The 27,849-nt window shown below is 51.7% G+C and overlaps 2 protein-coding genes across 6 annotated transcripts in view; one reads left to right on the top strand and one right to left on the bottom strand.

Annotated features, from left to right (window-relative positions):
* Positions 1-103: 103 nt before the first annotated feature.
* On the bottom strand, positions 104-2,643 carry LOC311220101 (inhibin beta C chain-like; the record flags this gene model as incomplete). The annotated part of the gene is made up of 2 exons (XM_084303513.1): positions 104-846; positions 2,295-2,643. The coding sequence occupies 2 exons, from the start codon at positions 2,641-2,643 to the stop codon at positions 104-106; spliced, it is 1,092 nt and encodes a 363-aa protein (XP_084159639.1).
* A 1,282-nt stretch (positions 2,644-3,925) lies between these two features.
* Positions 3,926-27,849, top strand: part of R3HDM2 (R3H domain containing 2) — a 57,237-nt gene continuing 33,313 nt past the window's right edge. For 2 of the 5 annotated variants that reach the window (XM_084303690.1, XM_084303687.1), the window contains exons 1-3: positions 22,636-22,767; positions 23,349-23,403; positions 24,193-24,264. The gene's annotated coding sequence lies outside the window, so the exon portion shown is untranslated. Of the gene's footprint in view, positions 4,011-6,810; positions 7,015-22,635; positions 22,768-23,348; positions 23,404-24,192; positions 24,265-27,849 lie in introns of those variants that run through there. The other 3 variants (XM_084303688.1, XM_084303686.1, XM_084303689.1) reach the window with 3 other exon arrangements.

The raw sequence follows: 27,849 nt of genomic DNA, 5'->3' as shown, positions 1-27,849 counted from the left end.
CCTGGCAGCAGCTCTCCAGCTCTTGTGCTGCCAAGGAGGAGCTGGGAGGAGGAGGAGTCCCGCACAGCACCCATCTTGCCCCCAGGCCTCCTCCGGTGGCAGGTTAGGTACAGCCGCAGGCATCAACGATCATGTCGGGGATGTCAGTCTTGACGATGTTGCTGTCCCGGTCATAGTAGAGCAGGGAGAGGGGGCGACGCTGTGTGGGCACGCAGCAGGAGTCCACGGCTGCATCTGCGTTGTTGGCTTTGATGAGGTTGAGGACGGCTGTGTGGAAGGAGGCAGCAAGGCCAGGGATCCCAGCCATGTGCAAAGGGCAGAGCCCTGCACAGTAGTTCATGTGATATCCCTCTGGCTGGATGATCCAGTCCTCCCAGCCGATCTCCTTGAAGTCCACGAAGAATTCCTTGCGGCAGCACATCCGCGAGTCCCCGCTGCAGTCAATGCCGCGTCGCTGGACCCGATGGGGCGTCCTGTCCCGGGCCTGGGCTGCCACAAACGGCCAGTGGGAATCGCTGTGGCCAGCCAGAAGGGGAGGCCCGGAGTCCTCAACCATTTCCAGCTCCACCGTCAGCCTCCTGCTCCCTTGGCTGAAGAGGCTCTGGACAGCTTGGCCCACATCCAGCGTGGCCCAGCCAGCCCTCTGCACCTCCAGCAACGTCTTGCTGACCATGGTCATGTTCAGCCCCGTCAGGTCTGGCTGCAAAAGCTTCACCGTGACCTGGTGCGTCCCAGGGCCAGGGGATGCCCAGAACAGGTAGAGGTTGGCTTGCAGGATCTCGGTGCCCTCACCCAGCTCCTGGGTGAAGTGGAAATGCAGGAGAGTTCTGCGGGAAGTAGAGGACCCTGCGCACAGGACCAAAAGCAGAGTCAGGAGGTGGCGGGGAGGAGGGTCTCCCAGCCTGGGAGCACCAAAGCAGAGCAGATGGGAAGCACGTCTAAACCAGGGAGTGGGAAGCAGGACATGGGGGGTGTCAAGGGGCCCTCACTTTCCAGCACTGCTCTGCTTCTCCTTCTGCCGCTGCTCTGAAGTAGCAGCACCTGGGCCTGGTGCTTAATGCAGCAACCTGGCCTGGCTCCACCTTCTCTGCCCCGAGATCCCCCTTGTCAGGGAAGCTGCTGAGAGTTTTGGAGAAGGTTATCTGGCTGTGTAAACCAGCCCTGGATTTAAGGCGGTCATGCCAACTCGCACCGCCGGCACCACCTCTACTTTCCATGGCTGGAACCACCACTGGCTCCTGCACGTCCCACTCAGCAGCAGCAGCATTTTGGGGTTGCCAGGCTTCCTCACAAAGGAGGGGGAGCGACGAATGCCCTCCTCTGCGGTCTGGCACAGCACAGCAGGGCAAGAGGTTGGACCCGTGGCTCATGCCTGCTCCTTCGTTTCCAGCAGATGTTCTGCTGAGCTGGGAGACATCTCCACATTGCCCTCATGTGCAGGAACACAATGTGCCATGGAGGAGCATTGTTCCCAGAGGTATTCAAGGACAAAGCAAACCCCCAATATCCCACAGCAGCCATGCAAAACACACAAAGGCCTGCAAGGGGTGCGTGTTCCCCCCAGCACCTCACTGAACAGCAGCTTGGTCTGGGCAGTGACAGCTTGGGAGGATGGTCTGCAGGGTGCAGGGCCTATTCTGCCTCTTTCCAAAGGCTGCATTTGCCTGGGAGTGGGGGTACAGGACCCCGCTTTTCCAGTGATGCCTGTAAAGGACCCCTGAGCATGTGTTGTGGAGCTCTCTCTACCCAGGGAGGCAGCTGATTCCGGAGCGCCACGTGGCAGCCCACCACTTTGGTTAGGAAAAACACTGTGGGGAGCAGATGGGCTTTGGAATTGACTCCACGGATGATGAACTTCTGGGGAACTGGGGCCTGAAATCACACTTTGATTAACCTGGCTACCTGACCCACCCACCTCTAGCACAAGCGGGGAAGGTCCAAGAGAAACGGACAACTTAACGAGACCCCGCAGCCTGTCCTTGCTCCCACCCATCCCCTTGCCCCCACAAATCACTGAGAGGGGCCCCGGGGTCTCCACGGTGCTTCCCCTCCCCGTGGTGAGGGGTGGCTGCTCGGGGCAAGCTGGGGACGTGGGTGCAAAGGTTCTGTCCATGGAGCGTCCCGGTGCCAGCCCCTTAGTGCCTGCAGGCGCTCAGTGCCCCTGTGCGGGGCTCTCAAGGTACCTGTGCCCAGGAAAAAAAAACCTCTCAGCACCTTCCCCGCATCCCACCATGCCCCCCACCCGTGGGGTCCCGTCCCACCACGCCCACAGGGTCCGGGGGTTCTGCACACACCTGACTCGGCAAAGCTCAGGATCTCGTAGTGCTGCACGCCCGGCACAGGGGGTGGGTGAGGGACGCTGCCGGCACGGAGCACCCCTGGGGCGACGGGCGCGTCGTCGGTGCGCTGCACCCGCATCCTGCGCAGAGCGGTCAGCAGGGCCCCCTGGGACGTGGGCTGGGTGATGTTGGGCCTGTCCGGCAAGCGGAGCTTGGAGAGGATGCTCTGCTTCGCCAGCGCGATGAGGATGTCCCGCTGCGTGGCGGGGGCCAGGGCCGCCAGCCCGCAGGCTGGGCACCACACTCCCTTGGCGGCTGCCATCCTCAGAAGGCTCAGGAGCAGGAAAGCCACCGTGGCCGTCATCCCCAGTGCCGGCAGCTGACAATTCGGGGGTCCCAGCACACCAGGTTCCTCAAACCGTCCCGATAAACCCAAGTCAAACGGGGACAGCAGAGCTGGTGCCGGGAGAGCGGCGGTAGGGCAGTGGTGCTGGAGCCGGCAGGAAGGGCTTGTTTTCCCGATGTGACCGCAAATATTGGCTGATCCCGGGCAAGATAAACGCCCCTGTGATCCCACAGGAGCCTTTCCTGGGCACGGGGCAGCCGCGGGTGCTGCTCTCCCCAGGGTTAAGGTGGACTCGAGCAGTGGGTGCTCGCCCATGCACCCGGGGCACCGGTGCCCACTTGGAGCTGGGGTTTGGAGCTGTGAATGGGGGGCACCGGGCCGGTGCCCTGGGGTACTGCTGAGGGGGTCCCCAAGCTGTGGCAGCCCACCTGTGAGTGGGGGTCTCCACGGATGCTGAGGGCAGATGGGGGAGGTCCCCGTGGTGTGGGGCTGCTGGGCAGCTGGGGGGGGGAGCGGGGGGGTGCTCACGGAATCTGGGGGAGATCCTGGGCAGCCAGGGTGCATCCCTGGACGGGGGCGGGGGTGGCTCAGGGCAGACGTGGGGGGGGCTCTTGGGCAGCTGGGGGGGGGGTCGTGGGGTCGTGGGCAGCCGGGGGGACCCTGAGCAGTGGGGGGGGCTCCTGGGAAGCTGCGGGGAGCTCTCGCTGGGCAGCCAGGGGGGGCTGTGGGCAGAGGAGGGGGATGCCTGGGCAGCTGAAGGGGGGGTCCTGGGCAGCCAGGGGGGCTCTGGGCAGCGCGGAGACCCCCGGGTACACCGGGGGGGGAGGGGGGGGTCTGCCCTCGCGTGGGGCCCGCCCCCAGCCCGGAGGGGGGCGGGGCCTACGGGCGCGAGGGGGCGGAGTCCGGCAGCGCAGCCCCGCCCCCCGCTCCGAACCCCGCCCCCTCCTCATCTGGGGCCCCGCCCCCTCCAGGCCTCCCCCGCACCAGGGGGCGCCTCCGTCCCCCGGTTGCCATGACAACGGCGGCCCGGCGGGCGCGCCGCGGTGACGCAATACGCACGGAGCGGTGACGCAGCGCGCCTGGGGCCCGCCCTCCTTCCCTTCCCTTCCCTTCCCTGCCCTGCCCTGCCCTGCCCCTCCCCTCCCTCCTCCCCTCCGCCCGCCCCTCCCCCTCCCTTCCCGTTCCGGTCCCTCCCCGCCTCCCCCGCGCCGCTCGCCCCGCGCCCCCCTCCCGCTCCGCCGCCCCGCCCGGGCGGCCCGCGCTGGCCCAGGCCCGGCCCCGGGGTGGCGGCGGAGGCGGCGGCAGCGGCCCCGGCCCCGGCCCCGGCCCCGGCCCCGGCCCCGGCCCCGGCCCCGGCCCGGCGGCGCAGGGCCCGGCCCGGCCCGGTGAGTGCGGGGTGGACGGGGGGAGGCGGGAGGCCGGGAACGGAACCGGGAGCGAGATCGGGGCAGGGGCTGGGAACGGAGCGAGGCAGGGAGCGGGGCCGGGGCCGACACCGGCACCGAGACCGGGCTGGGAGCCGTCGGGGCGCCGGGCAGCTTACCCGCTCGCTGCCCCCGGGACCGGCCCGGCCGCGTGTCTCCGGCCTCCAGGGCGAGCCCCGGCGGCGCCCTCCCGGTCCCTGCCGGGTCCCCGCCACCGGGAGCAGGCGGCGGAGCACCGGCTCTTCCCGGCCCCGCGCCCCGTTGAGGCGGAGCAGCAACAGGTGAGCGGGGCCCGGCGCCGCCATGGCCGCGGGTGCCCCGGGAGCGCGGGGAGGGGACCCGGGCCCGCAGCGGCGGAGCCTTCGCCTGGACACGCGGCCCTGGAAAACCCCCCCCCCCCCCCCCCGCCGCCAGGGCAGGGCCACGGGGAGCCGGGGGGCTCCGGGGGTGCTGAGGGGGGTGCTCGGGGGGATTTCTGTGGCCCCGTGTTCTCTGTCGTGCGGCGGGCGTAAATCCTCGCCGTGCTTTTGGCTGGGAAGCGTTGGAGCTTGGTGCTTGTGGCCGGGTGTCGGGGCCGGGCGCTGTTCTGGCGCCAAGGCTCCCAGGTAAGTTGCTGTTGTTCCCGGGGGGCCCCTTCAGCTGTTTGGAGCGGGGTCCCCCTGAGCTCCTCGTGTGCTGTGGAAATGGATGTGACAGGGGGGTTGCTACCTCTCTTCTGTCCCCCATTTTGTGAACCGCTTTTTCATCCCGTTCCTCACATTCTGTATTATATCTTCAATTGATGGCAACCTTTTCCAGTTATTGTTCTTTCTGGCCTCTCTCTTCTTGTTTTAAGAAGCTGAGCCTGGGTCTATGCTGCTGCACTGGTCTCTGGTTTTATAAGGGGCTTGATAACGTCTCTTTCAGAAGCCCCAGGAAGGGTGCGTGCCTTTCAGAAGAGAATCCAACCTGTGCCAACACCTTGTCAATAGGCAAGGCTCTAGCCAGTTGATGACTGGTTTATTGAGGGAGGTCTGCAAGCCCTAATGGGTTTCTGCTTCACTTTTATTATGGATCGCTCTGTTACTGACCAGCTGTTAGGCTGCGGAGAATCTGAACTGGCCTGAGCTCAACTGCTTCTGCCCTGCCTGCTCTCTGTATACTTTTCTGTCTTTTATGAGGCTTCAGTGCTGTCAAAAGAGGTCTGGGGGGGGGGGGGGGGGGGAATTCTAATCATTTATGCTGATATCTTAAGTAGACGTGCCTTAGTAGTAGGGTTTGTAAGGTAATGAGCTCCAGTGTCAGGAACACGGAGCCAGCCTCTGGCAGAAGCTGCTCAAGTGCAGAGCTTCCAACTGTCCAGAATAAGGCTTTATTTTCCCTAGAGCTCAAGGATGCGGCTGGAATTGTGAATAGAAAGAAACCCTGAGTTTATTATTGCTTCTGCTGCTTTTGCAGCCTCTGTTTGTTCAAAGTGATCCATTAGAATCTGAACCACAGCTGAAGAGGATTCAGACATGACGGGAGCTGGAAACACAAAGCTAGCCTTAATCCTGCACGTGTTGCTGAGTAGATGCAGATTCCTGTCTGTCTTCAGTTTTGGAGCAAAGTCAAAGTTTAAAAAGCGGGAGAAGGGTACTGAAAAGAAGTGTTGGTAAAGGAAGATAACGTGCTTGGGGAGCTGGAAACATTGCCAAGCTTTGGTGTCTGTTTATCACCAAACAAAGGATAGGCTGAAGAACTATATCCTAATGGTAGCAAAAGGGAGGGAAACCCTTTGACAGAGTTCTGTGGCCGCTGCTTCAAAACCTGGGGAATACCAGCAGCAGAGCTGCCCTTACCTGCCAGCTGTGCTGGGGACACTGGCTGGTGTTACAAAGAAAATACTCGAGAGGAGAGCAGGACATAGTCCACAGATATCCCGTGCCATTGCCCTGTACAAGAATTATTTTCTTCTATCTGCATGAGGAGCAATGGGAGTGTGTTGTAGGACCTCATCTGCTCGTCAAAAGCAAACGCCTGCCCGTGTACAGATCAAAATGCTGTGCCCTTGCTGATTCCAAGTCTCTGTCTTGGTGTTCCTTTTCCCGCTGACAGCATGCAAAGAAATTCCATGTGTGGCTGGTCTCAGTTTGGTTTTCTCTCACTGGTACTTGCTGAGAATCTCACCTCATCTCTTGCTTCGACCTGTTCTCCATCTCCCTTTGAGACCTGGGGGTCTGGTTCCCTGTAGTAGCTTCAGGTAGTTCCAATTCCTTACGCTCCGTTCTTCTGTCCTGCTTGATTCCTGTAGGCTGTTAAGGCTGACTGGCATAACCTCTGTGTCCTTCTCCTTGAATTCAAGCTAGAAATTCTCCATTAAACCGTACCAAGGATACCTGTAGTAATCTTCCTGCCTTACTGAATGACAATTCAGTAGTTTGCAGTTGGCTTGCTGAATTTTTTTCCCCAACAGATGTTCTCTTAGGGTCTCGCTTCTCCCATCCACAGCTCTTTGTATTTTCAGTGCGCTATTAAACATTTATTTCTAAAGATTTCCTCCTGTTCATTCCTGTTTCTTTGGAATATAAGGATGGATTCTATGTACACAGAAACTTCGGAAGCTTATTCCAGTATGTGTGTATGTGTATATTTACAAATATGAGGGTATTTTTGACAGTCTGGATGATGAGGAAAGACATCAGACTGATTATTTTTTTCTCTGTCCACCAAGCTGGCACAGTGTGATGTTTGATGGCAGCTTCACTGGATAGTAAACCATTACTTCAGACTCCAGGGATTGCACAAGTGAGGATGGATCTCAACAGGTTGCTTGCAGTGATGATGCTTTGCTGGAGACAGCCACCTGGCTTTTGAGGAGCTGGATTAAGACTCCCAACTCAACTCATGCCAGTTGTGAAGGAGAAACATCACTTGGATATGGTCCGTTCTCTGATCTCTCCCCCTGCTCAGGAGTGGGGACTGACTGGGGACTGGTGCCCTGGAGGTGAGTAGGATCTGGAGCCAACTGACCCCCTAGCCATCAGGCTTTGCAGTTTTGCCCCAGTGGTTCCTGAGGGCCAGTTCGAGCTACCCGCATAGCACGAGCGTGATGAAACCTGGAGTGATTTAACAATATCAGACTTCGGTTTGTAGCACCGTCTTCATCTTTGGTGAATCTTAATGGCCTTGATTGCTCACACCTTCCTCAGACCAAAACTGAGAAGCTATATTCTGTGGTGTAGCTGTAACTAGGCTTCTCTCCATCCAGAGATGGAGTTAGTCGAGTGCTGCATTGAGATTCGGCTGCCTGACCTGTGAGCGTCAGGTCTCTAGGTTGGTAGGATGTTCGGTGGAGTGAAATTAAAGGAACTAATTTCCTTTGATTTCTCACTAGGCATCTTCATCGTGGCTTGCTGTTTTGGGGCAAGATCTGCGGTCCCCCAGGGTACTAGATGTTGGGCTAGAAGAAGCAGGTGCTGCTTGCCAGGACGTAATGCATCTTGCAGCAGCCTGTGTCCTCTCACATCTGTGAGCTGCAGCTGTAGAATTACATACCTGTGGATCGTCTCTTGATGAGGTGGCAGAGGAAGCCAGTCTGTCCATATCCTCATTTGGAGGGGTCTCTTGGGGTCTCAGCCACAATCTGATTTACCCAGGCGTGGTGCTTTCATTAAGTGAGCTCAGATTTTCTGGGCCCAGCATTACCTAGGGGTTTTTTCAGCAGCCTGCTCTGTGGAGTGCAGGACTATATGCTATGCTGACAATTAAAGTTAATCCATTCTTGGTGCAAGTACTGCATTTCTCAAACAGTTGCTCCAGGCTTCCTGCAGACTCACTGCTAGGTGAGTGGTTTACAGTTGTTTACATTGGGCTTAAGTTTTCGAGGTCATCTTGTGGCCGAGAGCAGTCCCAGGGTATTTTGACTGCACTGTGCCGCACCAAACTAGAAACGTGATGCAGCTGGTTTGAACAGCATAGTGTTTTGTGTGGTTTTGGGGCTTGTGTGATGAGGAGGGGCTAGACCCAGCAAACGAGGCTTGGAGGGGGGCACTGCACGTGTCTGAAACTGCGCTGATGTGGCTAACATCAGGCGTTATGTCACCTGTTGAGTTCAACTCGCGTGACTTTACTCAACTAAAACAAGACATGCAAAAGCTGAGGGCTGTGAGTAAACTAACACTTCCTAAAGTAACGTGGATTTGTACAGAAAGCAAGCGAAGTCCCAGAGAACTTACAAAATGACGTGCAGTCACTTCCTCTGTGGCTGGGAAACGCTTGCGTAAGGATCTGGGATTCTGCCACAGCTTGGAGGAGGCAGTGCCAGGAGAAAGGGGCAGCAGCATCGCTCGGTCTCATAGCAGCTGAAGGAGTACTCATCGCTTCTGCCTGTCCCAGTTGTAGTTGTCCCAGGTTGTCTCCAACAAGCCTTGAAAAAAGCTTGGATAGAATAGAGGGGTCAACTGAATTAGAGGGGAAGGAGAACGGCCAGGAGTTGGTCAGGGGACAGGCAGGCTCACTTGTTGAGGGATGCCTGAGGAGCAGAGCAGGGCGGCGTGCCCACACCAGATCCCTAAACCCCTTCCTCCAGGCATTCTGCAGCGCCTCTTGTTCTGCCCCTGATATCCTATCCTCTTGTCAGAGTGCAGATGCATCAAGTTCCCCTTATAATAGTGATGCCATTTGTGTTGCTAAATTTAAGATTGTGTCAGTGTTGCTATTCTAAAGCTCTGTTTTCAGGGGGAAGGTGTATAAATCACCCACTTAATGAAATAGTAATAATAACCTGAAGGATTGGTTCCAGAATTACCTTCCGTTCAGTGCTTAAACATTTTTCTGTTGTCTTCAGCTACACTACCCTGCTCTCCAGTTATTTGTAAAGGCGATGTATGAGCCAAAGCTTTCTCTGATTAAAGTGGAGCTTGGATTTCACCTGCTGTGTTCCAGCATTCCCATCTATCTACTTTAAATTTTATTTCTTGTCTTTCTTTCTGTGGTAGATGGTGACAGATAAAGAAAGGAATTAGTGTGCTGGAGAAATGTTAACTCCAAGTCATTTTGTCATGGCGTAATTCCTGTGTAGAATCAGGTGGGGGAACAGAGAATGCTTTCATGCCGAAATGGGTTGTTTGAGAAGTGTGAATCTGTCATGCAAAGAGTTGTGTGAAAAGTGTGAAGAATGCATCAAGGTAGTCCCAGCACAGATGTTTGCTAGTATATATTCACATACACAGTGTATTTCACCTCATTATGTATCACTTAATGGTAAGCTTCAACTATATCAATGCTAATTGAAGAACTTGATTTATTTTTTTCTTTTTTGAGAAGAGGCAGCTGCAGGGTCAGAACTTACAACTTGTTTTTCAGCCCCTAAACCTAATAAAAGGCAGAAGGCATCTGTGTCTCTTTGCTGTTGACATAGCCCTGGCAGGGAAGTGTAATCCTGGGAGGAAGTAAGTGCTGTAACCCAAATGACTCTTACCTTTGGTCTGGATCTTTTTCGTTTTCGTTTTTTTTTTTTTCTTTAATTACGTGTTTTGGTAGTGCATCTTAAAGGGTAGCATATCTTAAAGACTTGGAGAGGTCAGAGAAATAAGTGGCAGTGATGATTGATGCTCCTGGGACCACGGCGAGTGAGAGGGGTGCTTCAGCTGATGCTGTGCTTGCGGCTTGCTAACTGAGGCTGAAGTTTCGAATAGGTAGAATGGTTAGTTTGGGGTTTGTATTCTGTTTCCAGCTTATGTCGATACCGATCTAATAATAACATGCTGTCCTTCTTCTGGTTTCTTTCGCCTGAGGATTCCAGTTCCTTAGGAACAGCAGTTGCCCTGGGAGATGAGGTGAGTGAGTGGTGCTGCCATACTGTTCAGGAGCTCGTAGCATGGCACTGAAGCGACTGTACTTGAGAAGAGCCCAGAGTCCTGCTCTTCGATCACCACCTGTGCCTGAGTGAGCTGTTATCACGGCTTCCTCTTCCTGGGGCCAGATATGACTGAATGGCTGCATTTGCTGGTAGCTTTTCCACGTGCCTGTTGCAGTTTTTTTGAAGTGTACATTTCTGGAAGCTAATGTGAGTGAAATAGGCTCTTTTAGAGCGATACGCTTATTTTGATGCTCTGTATTTTTGGTAGCCTACCATAGTTTCTTTCTTGCAGAGGTGCTGACAGCCCTGGATATCTGGGTGCCCTGTGTTGGGTGCCACTGGTTCTGATGGACCTCACGGGTGGGTGCAGCACCTCCAGCTGGCAGAGCCGTGTCTGCACTGTTGCTGGAGGTCGGGCTGTGGGAGGAAGTTTAGAGCTGCTCTAATTTGTAGGTTCCTTTCCTCTCTGCAATGGAGTACAAAGAGTTGGTGTTTGGATAGTCTCTGTCCCCAGCAAGCAGCTAGTTTTGCCTGGTTTACATCAGTGTAGATGTTCATTTGAGCTGATCCTTTCCAGTACTTCAGATAAGGTAGAAAGGGTGTTTGCAATGATTTATTTATTTTTTTTTTTATCAACAACTGAAGGCTAGCTCTCTGGCTTACCTGTGGGTTGTGAATTAGAGGTAATTAATGCCACTCTGTACCTTCTGGTATCAAAGAAGTTTTGCTTTGTATCTCTGCTGAGGTACCCCAGCTCTGAGGACCAAGCACGGTGACTATGGACAACAAGCAGCAGAGACTTACTACCACTCTTATGTTCAGCAGTCATAAGGCATTCAAAATACTTTTGACTTGTTTAACAAGCAAAAGTGCTGGCAAAAGAGATGTTGCTGCTCAGCGTTGTTCCATAACGTAGCAATGGATTATTACAACATCCAAACAGTGTTGTGTTCCACGCCTGCTTTGGCACCATTGTAGAGACTTGGCCAATTCAAGCTCCTGGCGGTCTTGTAATGTGGATCATCAGCTCCTAGATCCACTGATAGTCCAGTGCGTGTCCTGATGTTTACTGGGATGTCCTTTCTTTCCGGATACTTTGGGGTCATGCAGGGACGAGCTGCCTGGCAGCATTAAAGTGCAGATACCTAAATCAATTGCGTACCTCCCAACAACTTCCATTATTCTGCTAAATTTAGCCCAGGTAGAGCTGTGGCAAAACAGATCTCTGGGGACTTCAGCGAGTATCCAGGTAGACAATATGCAGTCTCCCCAAGCAGTAGAGGAGGGAGGTAGCCTCATAGAAGCTCTCATCTGCTGCCCAACTGGTTTTATTAAATCAAAATTCAACACACAAGCAGAACAATGTACATGTCTGTTCCCAGTGCCAGCTGCCCAACAGCTTGGTTTCAGGCGAGAGGTTGTACTGATGACTCGGACTCGATGTCATGTCTTCCTTCTGAATCATATCACAGGAGTTTTGCAGCTTGGACCCTTCTGTCCAAAAAGCAGGTGTGGAGCCATGCTGCTGTCAGACCTGGGCGATCTCAATGGGCTGCTAGCGTGCAAGGCTCTCCGTGTGTTTTGACTTGGGCACTTCAGCTTTTTGTCTGTCTTCTTACTGTTTGGATTATTATTGTCCCTTTGTAAAAAGGGGAACTATGGCTGCTGTTTAGAAAGGAAGCAGGAGTCAGAGTACCAGGGCTTGTTGGCTGCGTGGGTACAGCTGCGCGTGGCCTCCTGGTGGCATGAGCAGTGGCTGCAACACAGCACTTCTCTAGGGGAAATCTAGGGGCAATCCTGGACATGTGGATAGACTGGGTGAAGAACTCAGTAAGAGCAGCCCTGCAGAGAAGGACTTGGGGGTTCTGATGGATGAAAAGCTCCATATGAGCTGGCCATGCATGCTTGCAGCCCAGAAGGCCAACTGCATCCTGGGCTGCATCAAGAGAGGGGTGGCCAGCAGGGGAAGGAGTTGATTGTCCCCCTCTACTCTGCTCTTGGAGGCCTCATTTGGAGTGCTGTACCCAGGTCTGGAGCCCCCAGCACAAGAAGGATGTGGGGCTATTAGAACGGGCCCAGAGGAGGGCCACAAAAATGATCTGGGGGTGGAGCACCTATCCTGTAAAGAAAGGCTGAGAGAGCTGGGGGTGTTCAGCTTCCAGAAGAGAAGGCTCTGGGGGACCTCATTGCAACCTTTCAGTACTTAAAGGAGGCTCATCAAAACGATGGAGAGCAACTCTTTGCTCAGTCAGATATTGACAGGACAAGGGGGAATAGTTTTGAACTAAATGAGGGGAGATTTAGATCAGAGGTTCCGAGGAAACTCTTCACTCAGAGGTGGTGAGGTGCTGGAACAGGTTGCCCAGAGAGGTTGTGGGTGCCCCATCCCTGGAGGTGTTCAAGGACAGGTTAGATGAGGCCCTGGGCAACCTGATCTAGAGGGTGGCATCTCTGCCCATGGCAAGGGGGCTGGAATAAGATAATCTTTGAGGTCCTTTCCAACACGAGCCATTCTGTGATTCTATGAAATCCATCTCCTAGTGTGGGAGGAGGTGGGGGAAAGCTTTGAGATCATCTATTAGGGTAGCAGCAAGAGGAAGGGCTGATAATTCCAAGCCCATGTCTGTCAGTGCTGGGATTCCCTTGCATGTGTGTTGTCAATGGGGCGCATGCAGATTTATGGTCGTCTATAAAGCCCAGTTTCATTATGTATTGCGAGCACAAGCTGTCTTTGTGTAGTGCAGACTGAGTCACTGCTGCCTCCCAGTGAATTTCTGTGATGATTATTGAGTGTAGGCAGATGCAGCCTACTCTTTATGCCAGCTCTCTTATATATTTTTTTAATGAAGTTATAAAATTCTTATATTGCTTTGACATCCTTTTCTTTGAGAAACTAATTTCTTCTGAGCTGAGTTTAGACACAAGAACTGCTTTATTATGGAAGGTGTTCCCTGTATCTCAGAGACTGACCTCTTTGGGGAAGCTTCAGGTATGCTGCCTATTAGAAAATAGGATCCTGCCCTGTCTCTTTCCCCATGGCCAAACCAAGACAAGCAGGTGCTTCGGAGCCCACTCCTCCTGTCGTGGCTTCTCACTAGGAAATAAAGGAAGGAAGCAGAATGAAGATCTAGAACATGGGGAAAATGCAGAGGGGTGGTCTAGATCCTGTGCCTGCAGCTGGGTGAGGTTGTTCAAACCGTAAAGCTTCTTTCCACCTTTAAAATTACAGAAGCCCAAAAGCTGAGTGTCTGCTCCGAGCTGTGTTGTTCCCCCGTGTCAGGTTTGGACCCGGGACTGAGATGGTTTGGGCTCCTTTGAGCAGGGGCACGGGGCTGACAGTAGCAGGCTCTCTGGGCGTATGTGAAGCCCTGGGCATTGGGCACCTTTTGGAGGTAGCCTCCCCAGCACGTAGCTCCCTGAATCTGGGAAAGTGGCAGATATATCAGCTTTCAGCCGCAATGTTTGTGCGGGCTTTTAGCAGCCTGAGCAGTCTGGCTTTGCTCTGCTGGTAGAGTGAAAGCAACTCCGCACTCTGGCCTGATGCTGTGCTCATATTGGTACAAATGGGCTTCATCTGATACAGCTGCTGCTTGTGGTAGGAGCTCTTCTTAGAGCTGCTCCGAAAATGAAACCTCTGACCTATTGCTGACTCTGTGTTCGGGGTTGTGCCAACATAATTGTAAGAACAAATGAACTGTTTGGTCAGCAGCAGAACTGGTCAGCCTGGCTCCTTAACGATCGGTGTTCTGTGGAGGGATTCTGTGCTAGGGATTGATCTCATGAGTCTGTCTGGCCACTAGTGGGAGCATTAATAGGCTCTCTCTAGTTGGTCAACTATCAGAAGGCTTTTTTTGAGGTTTTAACTGTTCTGTCAGAGTACCTTCACTGGATCCAGTGTGTTCAAATATGAGTCGGACAAATACAATACGAACGCAAATACTGTTGGCATAATTGTGTAAGCTTTAACTACCCTCCCTCCCTCAAAAGCATTCTGATAACAGCAAGTTATGATCGAGTTGATCTTGGCAAGCCTTATGGCTTGTGGCTGGGAGGTGTTGCAAAGCCTTTCGGCTTGGCCCAGCAAAGAACAACATCTCACAACCCTGCTAGTTGTGGACAGAGAGCTCAAACCTGGGAATCTTTAAGATTCATCCTGCTGGAACTGCAGGGCACAGCCCTGCGGCTCCTGTTGAAGTGAGCAGGGTACCTGGCTCTGCTGAAGGTGAAAATGCTGTTCTGCTGTTCTTTGTTTTTTGTTTTCTTTTGTTTGGTGCTTTTGTGTGTGTGTGGTGTTTGGTTTTTTGGTTTTTTTTTTTTTTTTTTTTTTAATTGACTGAGCTTATTTTTCTTGGCTCCAGTTTCATGTGCTTTTGAGGACATGGCTTTTGAGTTTTGTGGCTGCCTGGGAAATGCCCATTGCTGCTATTGATGTGATACAATACTTGCTTCATTACTTATGTAGAAAAATAGGATAACATGAGGCTTCTTCTGAACTCACTTTGAAGAATGATTACTGCCTGCTTTTATTTTATTTTCTCCATCAAACATATCCTTAATTTAAAATATAACCTCAAAGTTACATGTGAGATTCACACTTTAATGACAGGCACAAAGCTGTAGACTGGACAGTTACCAAATTCTAAATATATTTTTGGGGAGTGGTTCGGGAGGAGAAGCTCTGCTAGAAAAGCATCTTCTCCGTCTGCCTGCTTTAGGAAGCCGTGGTCATCCTCATGGGGAAGGGGATCGGCTGCGCGATGAGAAGGGATTTGCAGCTTCCACTCTCGAGTTGCGTGCTTGTGTCCCCTCAGATTGGTTTCCTGCTTAGAAGAGGAGCCTTTGCTCTAGGCCTGGCATCTGCCAGGGTTACAAACTTCCCAGAATTTAAACCTATTTAAACTCCCATGCCCTTGGTAGGCCACGGTCTGTTGCTCTTACTTTCTATAATAATTTTGGGCCTGGATCCCATAGTCTAGTAAAACTCAGTGATTTTGGGGAGGGAGCACTTTGCAACAACTCCTCGAGGAATTGTGTGGTGGTATGCTGCAGAAAGAAACCCCACAGCAGCGTTGGTGGCTAAAAATAACCCAGGAAAATCATGGAATAGGGTTATGAAAGCCTCCTCTCTGACTGAGGTGGGGCAGGGAGTTTGGTTTGATGTCAGACCCAACATGCCAGCAGTGGGTTTGCCTCGTGAATGCGGGTCCCTGGTGCCCAGCCTTGGCTGGGGCCTGCCTGCTGGAAGTGGCGGTGTGTGGTTTTGTCAAGAGTGGGGGCACTTCAGTGGCCTGCTGAAGGAGATCCCAGCTCTTAGGGGTCTTATAAAAAGGATGAAGGAGGACTCTTTACTCAGGTAGATACTGATGGGATAAGAGGGAAGGGTTTCGGATTAAAAGGGGGGAGTTTAGGGGTTAGGAGGAAATTTGTCATTCAGAGGTGGTGAGGTGCTGGAAGAAATGGTGGATGCCCCATCCCTGGAGGCGTTCAAGGCCAGGTTAGATGAGGCGTTGGGCAACCTGATCTAGAGGGTGACATCCCTGTCTATGGCAGGGGGGCTGAAACTGTGTGATGCATGAGGCCCCTTCCAACCCGAGCCATTCTATGAGGAACAGCTGAGGGAACTGGGGTTGTTTAGTCTGGAGAAGAGGAGGCTCGGGGGAGACCTCATTGCTCTCTACCACTACCCGAAAGGAAGGTGTGGGGAGCTGGGGTTCAGCCTCTTCTTGCAGGTAAACATCAATAGGACGTGAGGGAAGGGCCTCAAGTTGTGCCAGGGGAGGTTTAGGTTAGAAATCAGGAGATGTTTCTGCTCGGAAAGAGCAGTCAGGAGTTGCAACGGGCTGCCCAGGGAGGCAGTGGTGTCACCGTCCCTGGGGGTGTTCATGGAAGAGTTGGAGGTGGTGCTTGGGGACGTGGTTTAGTGGGTGATGTTGGTAGCAGCAGGGTTATGGTTGGACCAGATGATCTTAAAGATGATCTTGATTTCCAATCTTAATGATTCAATAATTCTTCAGCTGTGATGAGCTCGTGGCTGTTTCCCTCCCCTTAAAGCCCCTTTCCAGCTTTATGGCTCAAGAGAAACGCGATTGTGGAACTTGTGGTAAGGTGAAGGGGCTGGGAAGGCAGCGTGCTTAGTTTTAGGCAGGATTTCCATGAATATTGCATTTCAGAGAAGCAGGTGAACTCTGCGTTGCAGTGCTCCATTGATTAAGGCTGAGCAATATGGCTTTGTTCACTTCAGCTCAAATTCAGGGCAAAATACAATTTGGGAGATCTTTGCTTGAACCTAAGGGGCCGTTTGTTTATGACTTCCTGTTTAAGACTGAGGTTTTTTACAAGTAGTCATCTGGGTCTGTCTTTGAACTTCCTCACAGTGGCCTTTTAACTTTTTTTTTCACTCATTTTTTATGCTTTCAATTTTTTTGGATATTCGGGGGGGGGAAGAACTGAAATATTTACAGTAAGCTGCTTCTGCCTACAGATTTATTAGGTTTTGAATTAGCTGTACATGATAGCATATTATTTTTCCCTATAAAAATCTGCTTTTTCTTGTTAATGGCAGCTTCCTGCTTTATAAATACTTGGGAAACCGATGATGTTCGCCTTCGTGAGGAGGCAGGGAGAGATGGGTGTCTTTTTGGTGTTATTTTTTGAAACTCTGAGGAGAGAAAAAAGCAGCCATCTGTCAGAGTATTTCACAGGTTCTGCAGAGCCTGGAGTGGCCCCTCTTTTCTGGAGAGCTGCCTGTGGCAAAGCGGGATAAAGGGACCCTGTCTGTGACCAAGGCTTCTTCATAGCTGACAGTGAATGAAATGTGTTTGGGTCTGCAGCTGGAAGGGGAAATTCTTTAATCTGATAATGATGTTTCTGGTATGACTTAAATTGCTTCTGTTGTGAAAAAGGAAAGTGCAGGTGGCACCTAAATTGCAGATGTGCTGGGACAGGTGAATGCGCTAAGTCAGCGCAAAGGGGCGTTTTACTGCGCGGTTACCAGTGCGGGAAGGACAGTGGAGTTTGAAGACAAGGTAGGGGCTTCTTGAGCTCTTTCACCCTAAAAGGGTGGCAGTGGTGGTGATGCTGCACAGTGTGTCACAAAAAAGTGCGTCAAACATGGGACAGTTGGCTAGTGATGGATGGTACGTAGGATGAGTGGAAGCATCTGAACGCAAGGCGGCTGAATTTAGGAGACTGGCTGCCTAGAGAAAAGCCTCCAGCATCTACCTGCACCCCACAGAGAGCGCCGGACCGCATAAAGCTGAGCATCGCTGGTGTCCGCCAGGCACGCCTCAGTCCTGTCCTCGCCGCGGGCTTTCCAGCGTGAAGGCTTTTTCTCTTTTTCTTGGGTACGTGCATCGCTGCAGGGCTGCGATCCAGAAGGGGTAGCCCTGCTTGCTGTTGCCATGTGAATAATAGTTTGGGATTCCTAATTGAAAGGGTGAGCAAATAAACATCTGCTGGGATCAGCGTATTGAGCTAGGGGGCTGCAGTGCCCGCCAGCCCCCGGCTTGTTGCCACGCAGGCTTTAGTTCATGCCACCTCTCTGCTTTTCTCTCCCTCCGTTCCTCTGGCATCAGCACATGTTCTATTTTTAAACCGTGCTCTGCTCTGTATTGCGGCATTTCTCTTCCTGAATTATTTATCAGTGTTTGGAGCTGAATGGAGTGTGCTACGTCTTTTCCACTGCTCATGATTGCCCACGTGTCTGTCTTGGGCCATTGACAGATCTGGTTCATGTCAAATCACACTGGCCTTGGCTTGGAGGGGCTGTGCAGGGTAGTGGGGCTTGGCTGCAGTCCGTGTGCTAGCGCAGGATCGTTCAGAGCTGTGTGCTTAATGCTCTCCTCGCTGGGGTAGACAGGGAGGGGATGGTTGCCATGATAACACATCCTCAGCTGAGCCGGATTTGAATGGAAGGTCCCTTTTTTAAAAACATAAAAAATAAAATCATATAACAATTTTCCTTTTTAATACCTGGAGACTGGCTTCAGCCTGGGAAGAAAACTCCTCTGGGCACACAAGGGCAGAGGAGAAAACAGCATCAGAGACTGGGCATGGCTGAGGCTGGCTTAAAGCTGCTTGGTGGTGGGGTGGATTTTTTATTATTACTTTTTTTCTTAGGGAAAATTGTGTTTTTTGTTTTTTAATTTAAGACTTCTGTTTTCTCTGCCATGCATGGTACAGGGACCCTTTTCCAGCAGAGATGGCAGTACCGACTTTAAGAGGAGCTGGAGGGCAGGATGTTTCATCTCGGAAGGATTTTTCCAGCTACTCACTAAACTGAACTCTTCCCTTCCTCTGACTTTCCTTGAGGGTCTCTCAGCATTGGTATTTTCTCCTGCTATCATTTTTCTCCCCCTTCCTCCATCTCTGATACCCCTTTGACTTTTTGTCCATCAGAGCCGATGGGTTTAGCTGCTTTCCATACCTTCTGCTTCTGAACTTTCTTCCAAATGGAGCTGGGGAGGAGGAGGATGCCCTCCTTGAACACAGGTGACAGGAGGGAAGGATCTTGTTGGAGGAAAGAGCCACACTGCTGCTGCCTTCCTGGCCTCCCTCCCTGCCTCCAGAGCCCTGGACCTTGGACCTCACATGTCTGGAGCACGTTTCTAGAAGCAGTTAGGCAGGGGACGATTTACTATCTACATACAGTCTATTTTCTGAATTCTTCTCCTAGGCCAAGAAAGCCTCTCCAAATGTTCCTTATTGTTTATTGTGCATTCAGGAGCTCCACCCTGTCCTTGCACTGCTTTAGGGTCCTGGGTGTGTAAGAGTGGTGTGTGCCTTTACTCTGCCTGCTGGTGTTTGTGCAGCACCTGGAGGGAAGTGGGTTTCCAGCAGTGGGGTGAGCTGAGGATAGGGCAGGCCTTACCTCTTGGATCCTTATTCGTTGGCCCCAATTTGGATTTGTTTCCCATTTGGTACAGAAGCCATTCGAAGTTCCTAAAAGCCTGGGTTTCCCCGCCCCTCTCAGAAGTGTCAACTGCTCATGATTCTGACTTGAGGGGAATTTGGAGGGTGGCCTCTCCTCTGCTCTGCAGGGCATTCTTTATTTTTTTTCACTCTACCACTCGCTCCCTTATTGTGGTCTCTTCTGTAGAAACCTTGGGCCCTATAAGAAATATGTGCTGGTTGTCGGACTTCAGTTAGGAATTCTGGCTGTTCTGTTTCCCTTCTGTTCATGAGCCCCCTGAAAAAGGCTAAGAGCAGCACATCCATCCTTCAGTCCCAGCTGCAGGGATTCTGCTGGCCTCCACTTTCAATTTTTCTGTGGCTCTGCTTCTGGCTGCCCATGGAGCTATTTTCTTGGGGCGTGTTAGAGGAGGTAGCTGCTATCAGCAATGCGCTGCAGTTCTCATCCTTCCCACTTCCTGGCTCCAAACACCAAGAAATCTTTTTTGCTGCATGCATGCTCCTGCATTTAAAAAAAAAAAAAAGAAAAAAAAAAGAAAAGAAAAAGGCAACCCCGTGGCCTGGAGGACTCATGGAAGATTTTTTTTTTTTCCTTGTCACGTGCAGTTGTTGGTGTTGTCTGCCTGCTCGAGCTGGTCCCCTAGCTCAGATGCTTGGTGTGTACCCGGCAGCACTTGGTTCATGTTAGGCACCCAGGTCTGGAAACCTCTCCTCTTGCAGCCTGCTGCAGCGACCGAGGTCAGTTCCAACCCGAAGAGCAGTCCGTGATGCAGCCCTCCAGCCTCCCAAGCACTGCCTTCCTCCCCCACCGCCACGCAGCACTGCTCCCCCTCTCCGGGAAGGGGTGTTCTGGTCCAGGTGGGTACACGATGCGCCCAGGCCATCGGCGATGCTCTTCTCCCCTTGCAGCTGCTGTCAGTTCCCGATGCTGCCTGGAGCATGTCTGTCACAGGGGGGAGCCCTGTCCAGGGCCGCTGCTGTGGGTTTGCAGCGATGCCATCCCACCGGTTCCGTGTCACAAGTCTGGAGGTGTTTTTTCCCCCCTCCCTACCTCGTGATGAGATTATATCCGCTACCTAATTGACGAGTCTTCTCTCAGCAGAAGCTGGCCTGGGAAAAGTGGAGCGTAGGCTCACTTGGTACATGTCTGCCAGAGAGGGAGGTAACGTGTTGAGCTGTTGTTCTGTGCTCGTGTTGCTGGCGTTTGCTCCGCGACGTTACCGCGTTCGGCATAAGCAGCTTCCCTGCAAGCTGCGAGCACAGGCAACACCCAGAGCTGCGGCATCTTTTCTGTGCCCCGCTTTCCCTGACCTAGTTTTGCTGCATGCACACACGGTACCTGAGCAAACGACTCTCAGGTGCGGAAGGCAGAAGGCAGCAAAGTCTCAGTAGGGCTTTATCCAGTCTGCGGGAGCCGAGGCTGCTGGTGAGGCTGACTCACACTTCCTTCTCCTCATCCTCCCACCCAGGATATGCTGTCTCCCCATCTGAGGAGAGAGATACAGCTTAGGAAATCCTCTCACATGCTTGCTTCTTGAAGGCAAAATGCTGCCAACCCACATTAATAACGGGCTGTGATTTCTGGAAGGGCTGGCTGAGCCCCCAGGAGGCTGTGTCTGCTGTCTGGGGCAGGTGCTTGTGTCCTAGAGCTGGAAGGCTTTTCTTGCTCTGGAATCTGTTCTTGCTTAGCCATCTGCCAGGCCTATAAGTGCTAGAGACCAGGTTTTCAGACTCAGATTATAGAGCTTCTTTTCATGCTGCTTTAACAGCGCTGTTAAGAGCTGACAACAGGGTTGAAGCAGGAGGCTGGGGTATTTGGAAAATAGGAAGAGCTGGTAGGTGGGAAGAACAGCATCGGAAGACCTGATAGGGAAGAACAGCATCTAAAGCTGCCTCCTTTTACAGTACTGATCTTGCGACTGCAGACTTCCAGAGCAGAGGGCACCTGCCTGTCCTTAACAACCCTGAGTCAGTATGCATCAGACCATAGACATGCCTTAGCAAAATAGAGCTTTTGGTTTGCTTTCACGAGGTTCAGTGGAGATTGTAAGGTTCTCTCTGTGGAGCCAAGATCCTTGGCCTGCTGGATCCCTGCAGGCATGCTGGAGCACTGCTTGCAGACCTGTGTTCCTCTGTTGCTTCTTCATTTGCAGAGTAGCTGCTGGAGCTTTTATAGGGCTATGGACTTCAGGTCTGAAACTGCAGGGGATTGGTTGAGTGCTGGGAGACAGGAAGAAACAACCCCAAAATAGACAAGTTAAACGTGGGGAAAATCCCCTGATGTCAAGTTGCTCGTCTGATCTCCAAGTCTTACAGCTTTGCTGGGTTCAGGTGCTGCAGAGTCCCTCCAAGCACAGGCTTTCTGCCAGGGAGATGGGAACATCCAGCCTGGCTTCTGCTGAGCAGTCATGGAGCGGGTGCAGAGACGGCCACGCGCTACCTCTCAGTGCTGGCTGTGCAGCAGGCCGAGGAGTTGCACTCCTAGCAGAGCCCATGAGCTCAGCTGACGGCCCTCGTCCTGCAAGCTTGCATAGCTCAGACAGCAATGGGTATTTCCCAAAGAGCTTGGGAGATCGTTATTGTTTTGTTTCCTTGGACGGATGCCTTCATTTTAAAAGATCAGAGCTGGGAGAAAAGAAATCTTGAAGTGGCCAGGAACAGAAGGCATCAACTTCAGTTCTTTGTTTCACACCTGATGGGGAGATCTCATAATATCTATGAAGCCTTTGTGTTTTGCCAATGCAGGGACCGAGTAATTGTGGCTGTTCTCTTGAAAACAGAGCATCACAAGTGACTGTTGTCTCATTACCTCCTCTTTGTCTTGCCTCTCTCTCATTGCTTTCTCTTCTGTTGTTAGCCATGAGGACACCTCTCGGAGTGTCAGTATTGCTGTGGGCAGGGAGCTGCTGCCTGCAGGCAGCATCACAGTAGCTTCAGCGCGAAGAAGGCATCTGCTCTGTGCCCAGGCATGGCAGGCTTGGCTCAGGAGGCTTTGAAACGACGAAGACAATCTCATGTATACACTGAAATTTAGGTGCTGTGCAGGCTAGAAACTTAGTTTACCATGGAGCTGAAATGTGTTGGGTTTCTGCTGTCTGTTACTGTTCTTTTTTAAAAAGCATTGGACTGTTGTTTTTGTTTTTTTTTGCCTGTGGCGGGGCATCATTTAGAAGAAACTGTATTAACTTAGGAAAAAGCGGTAGAGACAAGTCCTGAAGAGGGTTTACGAGCAGAGCACTACGCTCCTTCATGGCTGGTTCTGCTTTTAATGGAAGCTGTCAGTTCCAACTGCCTCCCGACCACCTTGTAGCTGTCTCACTTGAGTCTGTCTACCTCCTTGAGCCTGGGGCTGATCTTCACCTCCTTTGTCTGCAGACGGCTGCCAGGTGAGCCCTGCTGCTCCTCGCTCTGCTCCTGAGTGAGGAGGCTCCTTGAGGCCAGCTGCTGCCTGACCTGGTCACACGTGAAGTTGGCGAGGTCCTGCAGGAGCATGTTCCCTCCAGCCCTGGCTGCACCTCGCCTGGGGTGGGAACCACTGACATGAAGGAGGAGAGCTTGAGGTGGGCGACTGCTGCTAGACCGGTGTTTAGAGCTGTAGTCAGGTCTCCATAACCCAAGAGGTGACTCGGCAGCCTGGTGAGGGTCAGGGTGTTGCAGGGACTGTCCCTGTCCCTGCTGGGCTGCCCCGGGTGCTTGAGAGCAAGCTGTGATCCGTGGTGAGGGGACCTGACTGCAGCCTGCATGTCTGCGCGGTCTTCGGGTCTGGGATGGAAAACCCCTTTCTGGGGAAAGTTTAAGCAAGTCGTTTAAAACCTCTCTAGGGTCATTTGCATTTCCCATTTCCTGTCTTATTAGCGATTAAATACTGACTAAACGAGCAAGAAAGAATAACTGCATTGAAATGGAAGCATTAAAAAAGCTGACCCCTCGGAAATGTTCATGGCACCAACGGTAGCAGTGAAGCAAGGCCGCCTGTAACCTACCTCGGTATGTGTCAGGGGTTCCCCAAAGTGTCATCGGTGCACTTGAATCCTGCTGGAAGATGGTTAGGCTTACTGTGCTATCCCTTCTCTGCTCCTGCACGTACATTTGTGTTGCTCCGGTGCCTGGCAGAACAAGGCTGCTGTGTCTTTAAAGCCTTCTCAGGGCTTTGCGGAGGCAGTTCCATTGAAGTATTTGAATGAGAGCAGGAGGGGGGTGTGCATGTGGCTATTGGCAGAGCTCTTTATGACATCCCTCTGAACAGCTGGGCTCTGCTTTGCTTCAGAGCTGCTTGTCAGAGCAATTAGCTTGCTGTAGCAGCAGCAAAGATTTGCTAGCATTTCATTCAGGGGTGAGAGCTGGCGGGGTCTTCTAAGAAGCAAAATTACCTTGGCAAAATTCCTCTCAAATGGGTTGTGGCAATGAAGTCTCCATCGAGATTAGGAAATAGATGACCTGCTGAGAGTACAGAACTACCAGGGTGAGTTTGTTTTTGGAATTAAGGTCTCCAATTATTTTGGGCTTGAGAAAGATTGACCAGAGACTTTTCTTTTCCTCTCCCCTCACCCCCACCGTGCAAAATACAGCATAGGTATAAATGCAAGCGTTTCAGGGATGGGGACCTGACATCATTCATCTCTGGTAAGTGACTGCATTTCTGCTGTTTGATGGGGTTAATTTAAAAAGATGCCGTACTAAAATTGAGTATGTGGCTCTCTGAGCCATTCAGGACTTGCTAACATACGCTGAGCTTTCTCCTTCCTCTTTTTGTGATGCTGAGAAGGCACCTCCAGGAGATGGGGGAATCCCTGATAAGCACACTGTACTCTTCCATGTCATTAAGGAGTTCCCCGTGACGGTCTCATGGGTACTCCCTGAGTCTCGGCTTGGTGGTTATGCAGCTTGCTCCTGGGTAGTTTCTGGTCATTTTACACAGACAAAATATTCCCTGCTGTTCTGCCAGGTTATATTTTAAAGGCTTTACTTGCTTGAAGCTGGCTAGTTGATAACACAAGTGGACTACTTGTTAATTGGCTATGTGCCACATAAAATTTTTAGCTTAGTTCATGCAATTTAGTGTTCTGTGGGACTACATATGCTGTATCTGTATTCACATGTAGATATTAACCCCATCTTTTATTTGAAAACCTCTCAATAAATTGGATTTGGCTTTAGTGGAATCAGGAGTTTGGATTCCACTTACCTCCTTCTCACACATGCTCATCATGCAGTCTTGCTTAAGAAACAAAAGACTAGAAATGTGTCCTTTGTCTGATATTTAGTGCTAGGAACTATTTTTCTTGGTTGTGGTGTGTTAGCCAGTTACAGTACTGCAAGATCTTTATTTTGGTGCATTGGACCTGTTTCATTTCCCTTCATCTCTTGAAAATGCTTTTTTTTTTTTTTTTTTTTTTTTTTAATAATTGGAAGCATCACCTGTAGCTTGAGGACCTGCAAGCAGCAGCAACACTTGAGTTCCTTTTGCTGAAGGCTTGGGCGTAGGTAAGTGGGAAGGTGAATACCTCACCTGCCCTTCAGACTCCTGCTTCGCTGTCAAGTCCAACTCTCACAGCTGGCAGCCAAAACACGGTGTCGACTTGTAACATCATTCCCCGCCCTTGACTGATGATCATATCAATTTGGGTCTAACATGGAAAGCAGCCACAGCATCTGTATTTGCTCCATACCTGTTGGCTGTTGAGTGTCTCAGATGCCTCAGGATCCTCTACCTGCATGCTAATAAGCAGGAGCATCAGCCTTGAAAACCGAAAGGAGAGTGAGAGAAACCCTCCTTCCAAGGAGGCTTGCGAGGAGCTGGAATGATTGAGGTCTGGTTGTAAAGTTCGAGGATCTGCTTTGCCAGCCCAGGTCAGCTTGAGGATGGCAAGCTGCACGGGGGAATACCTTGCTCTCAGCCAGCTTCCTAATGTTTAGGCTTCTGCTTCTGATTGGCACGGGCAAGGCACGTGAGGAGTGTGCAGGCAAGAGGGTAAGGGGTTTCTTTCTCACGTCACACATCTCTCCTGAGCCTGGGTGCCACCTCCTGCAGCTGCATGCGTTGCCTGCCTGATGTGATAGCTCACCGCGAGCGTGTGTTTGGCAGGAATTCCATCAGGGGCTCTCCAAAAGATTTGTGACGTGTGGCAGTGGGAACTGAGCCAGAGTCCTGCTTCTGAGCCCCGGCAGGGTTAACAGAAATTCCTGTTCTCTGCTGTCCTGTTGCATCTTGATGCTGTAGAAAGTAGGTGGATAATTCCTTGCTAGCTTTTCAGGAAACCCCTGTGGTGGACAGCCCTCATTAATTGTTGCTGGGAAACTGCTTTGACGTCATGGGAGCAGTTCCCTGGTCTTTGGATGAATACAGGAATAGCTCGTGATGGGGAAGGGAAGACCGGTGTGAAATGGAGAAGGGAACTCTCTGACAGGGGATTCTCGTCTCAGATTTCTTGTCTTTTTCTCACCATCCTGCCTAGGGACCCTCGGCGAGCCCACAAACATTTCCAGCACTGTAAATGTACATTTGGATTGAATTTGATCCCTGCCTTCTCAAGAAATGTTTATATTGATGGCTTCTGTGGTCCTTTCACTCTTTTAACTATCGGCTTTTTTTTTCTCCCCCAGATTTTATAAACAAAGGGGTGAGAGGGTTCTCACATGGCTTCACTGCAGCTCCCAAAATAAACTGAAAAGGAAAAGAAGAACAGCATCACTGTTGTTTTCTTTTTTTTTGTTTTTGTTTGTTTCTTTTTTACTCATTAAATAAACAGTATTTCCTTAGACTAACAGAGGGGAGAGCAGAAAGATTGAAGATGGCTGCCATTGCTGTCAACTTTGGGCTAAGACAACTTTTAAGCCTCTGAGACTGTTTAAACCCCCCACTTTCTTCAGTATCACTTGAATTCATTTCTTTGCAAACTCTCCCAAGGTGTTTGTGCAGTAGGTTCCTTTCTCCTCTGTCCAACCTGTCATGGGATGATGCCCCCTAGGGATATGGGCATCTAAGAACTGCAGCAGGAATTCTCTGCGTCACCTCTTCCACACCTGCAAATTAAGTGTAAGCAAATTTTACCCATTGAGTTCAAGTGCTTAAGAAATTTTTGCACCCCAAAGTGCTGTAGAGCAGTCAGGAATGTACCGGTTTGGTGATGGAGTCTGGCATTTCCATCTAGGGCTCTTGAGGGTCTGAAAACTTGTCTCGATTGCCTGGTTGCATCTTCATGAGATCCCTCCCCAACACCACCATTTTTTGGTGCATGTTTCCTTTTTAAAGCAAAAAAGTTGAGCAGTAAGCACAGTCAGGGTAGGGGGAGGCTTTGTGGGTGATCTGGGGATCTTTACAGCCTCTGGCTTCAGCTCTGAACTGAATTATCTTCCCCAGGATGTCTGCAGAGTGCATGAATCCATTGATTGCCATCTTTGTGTCATCAGCTTTTTACAGCAGAAATTAGAGTGGAGCTCTCATCTTGTGTAGCATATAGGCTGCTTTGGGAGTGAAAAGAAAGGGCCTGAATATTGCAGGTAATCGAGCTGGATTCTCTGAATGCATCCCTCAGCTCTACGTTGGAGTTACCCATCAAGTGCGTGACAACTCTTCCTGCTGCTCCTGCACCCCATCAGCAGTTTTGGTTTATGGGTGGGGTGGGGGGGGAGGAGGAGAATCCTTCCCTGCTGCTTTTCTTTGGCTGTGAGCCCCCTCATCCCTCAGCTGACTGGGTGGGGCAGTAGGCTTTGCCACCTTTGTATTCTTGGCAAATGAAGAGAATCTGTTAATGAACTGATATTTCTCCCCTCCGTGCTGGTTCATGTGACCTGGGTGTTTCCGAGCTTTGCGCCTGGTGTGGCCGGACACACTGGGTCCCTCTTCTCCCCTCCTGAAGGAGCTCAAAGCTACAAATGGTAGTTACCTCTTCTTTGCCACTGAAACGCAATTCCAGTTGCACACAGCAAAGAGTGGCCATTCGGGGTATGAAGCAAAGACCTGTCTTGAGTGAGAACATCTGGAATCTGCAGGGGGAAGAAGCAGATTGTTCTGCATTTAATTATTCTTTCCTGAGACAAGTGCAGAGTGTTCAACCTTGAGTTTTTCATTCCACAAGGAGCCGGATCTCAATGTGGCAGGTGCCAGATTAAAAACCGCAGAGTCCCCTGTGGAGTGTGGGGGGGCATTGGGTAGGTGGCTGGGCTTATTCATGTTTCAGAACACAGCTCAATAGTATCTTCTGTTTCCTTCCCTCACGGGGAAGAGAGAACCTCTCTTCCGCTCCCAGGACTCTGCCTTCCTTCTGTGTGCTGCCTGCCCAGGGCACTGCGGTGCTCCCCTTAAATGATCCGATGAACTTTCAGTCTCAGCCCCTGGTGCTGTTCTTCCTGTGGAGATTGTGAGATGAAAAGCAGCCGGGCCTTCAGTCAAACTGGCTTTTTTTTCCCCTAATTGTTGGTAGCGGCAGAAGTTGCGTGGTGGAGCCCTCTTCCTGCCTGGAGCTCAGCTGCATGGCAGGCAATTGCCTCTGCTGTGCGCTGTCTTCGCTGCTGCTGGCCTGCCTCGTGCTTTTGTTTAAGTGGTGGGTTTTGTTCAGTCTTCTGCTGAAATACTCCTTTTCAGTGAAAACTACTCCATTGCATCTATAGGAAGGAAGCATTTCAGTAGCAGCTCCTGAGTGCGGTGGGGTAGGTGTCCGCCCTGCCCAGTCCCAAGGGCTGCAGCACTCAGGTGCCAGAGCAGCTCTTGTTCTGGCACATCGGATGCCTGTATATTGCAGGAAGAGTATTTTGGCAGCCCTGCCAACAGCTGTGTCACACTCAGATGACAGGAATAGCAGGCTGACACCTGTCCTGATGTTAGTGTTTGTATTGATCTAGGGAGGTAACAAGCTAACTTTATTTTCCTGGAGTTATCTCTGGTGGTCTGAATTATTCTGTGTAACGCAATCCACGCACATACCACATACCTGGGAAGTGCTGCCCTGGTGATAATGGTGGAGGCTGGTGAGCGGCCCTTCCAAGGCCTTAGAAGTGATGTGGGGCTTAAGCAAACTCTGGCCTCTTCCCAGGGCTCTGGTCCATGGGACAGCCTTGACTACCACAGAC

Source organism: Netta rufina (assembly GCF_964035555.1).
Source record: "Netta rufina genome assembly, chromosome: 30".
NCBI lineage: Eukaryota > Metazoa > Chordata > Aves > Anseriformes > Anatidae > Netta > Netta rufina.
The sequence above is the reverse complement of the archived record's forward strand: the minus strand, read 5'-3'. Positions and strand labels throughout refer to the sequence as shown.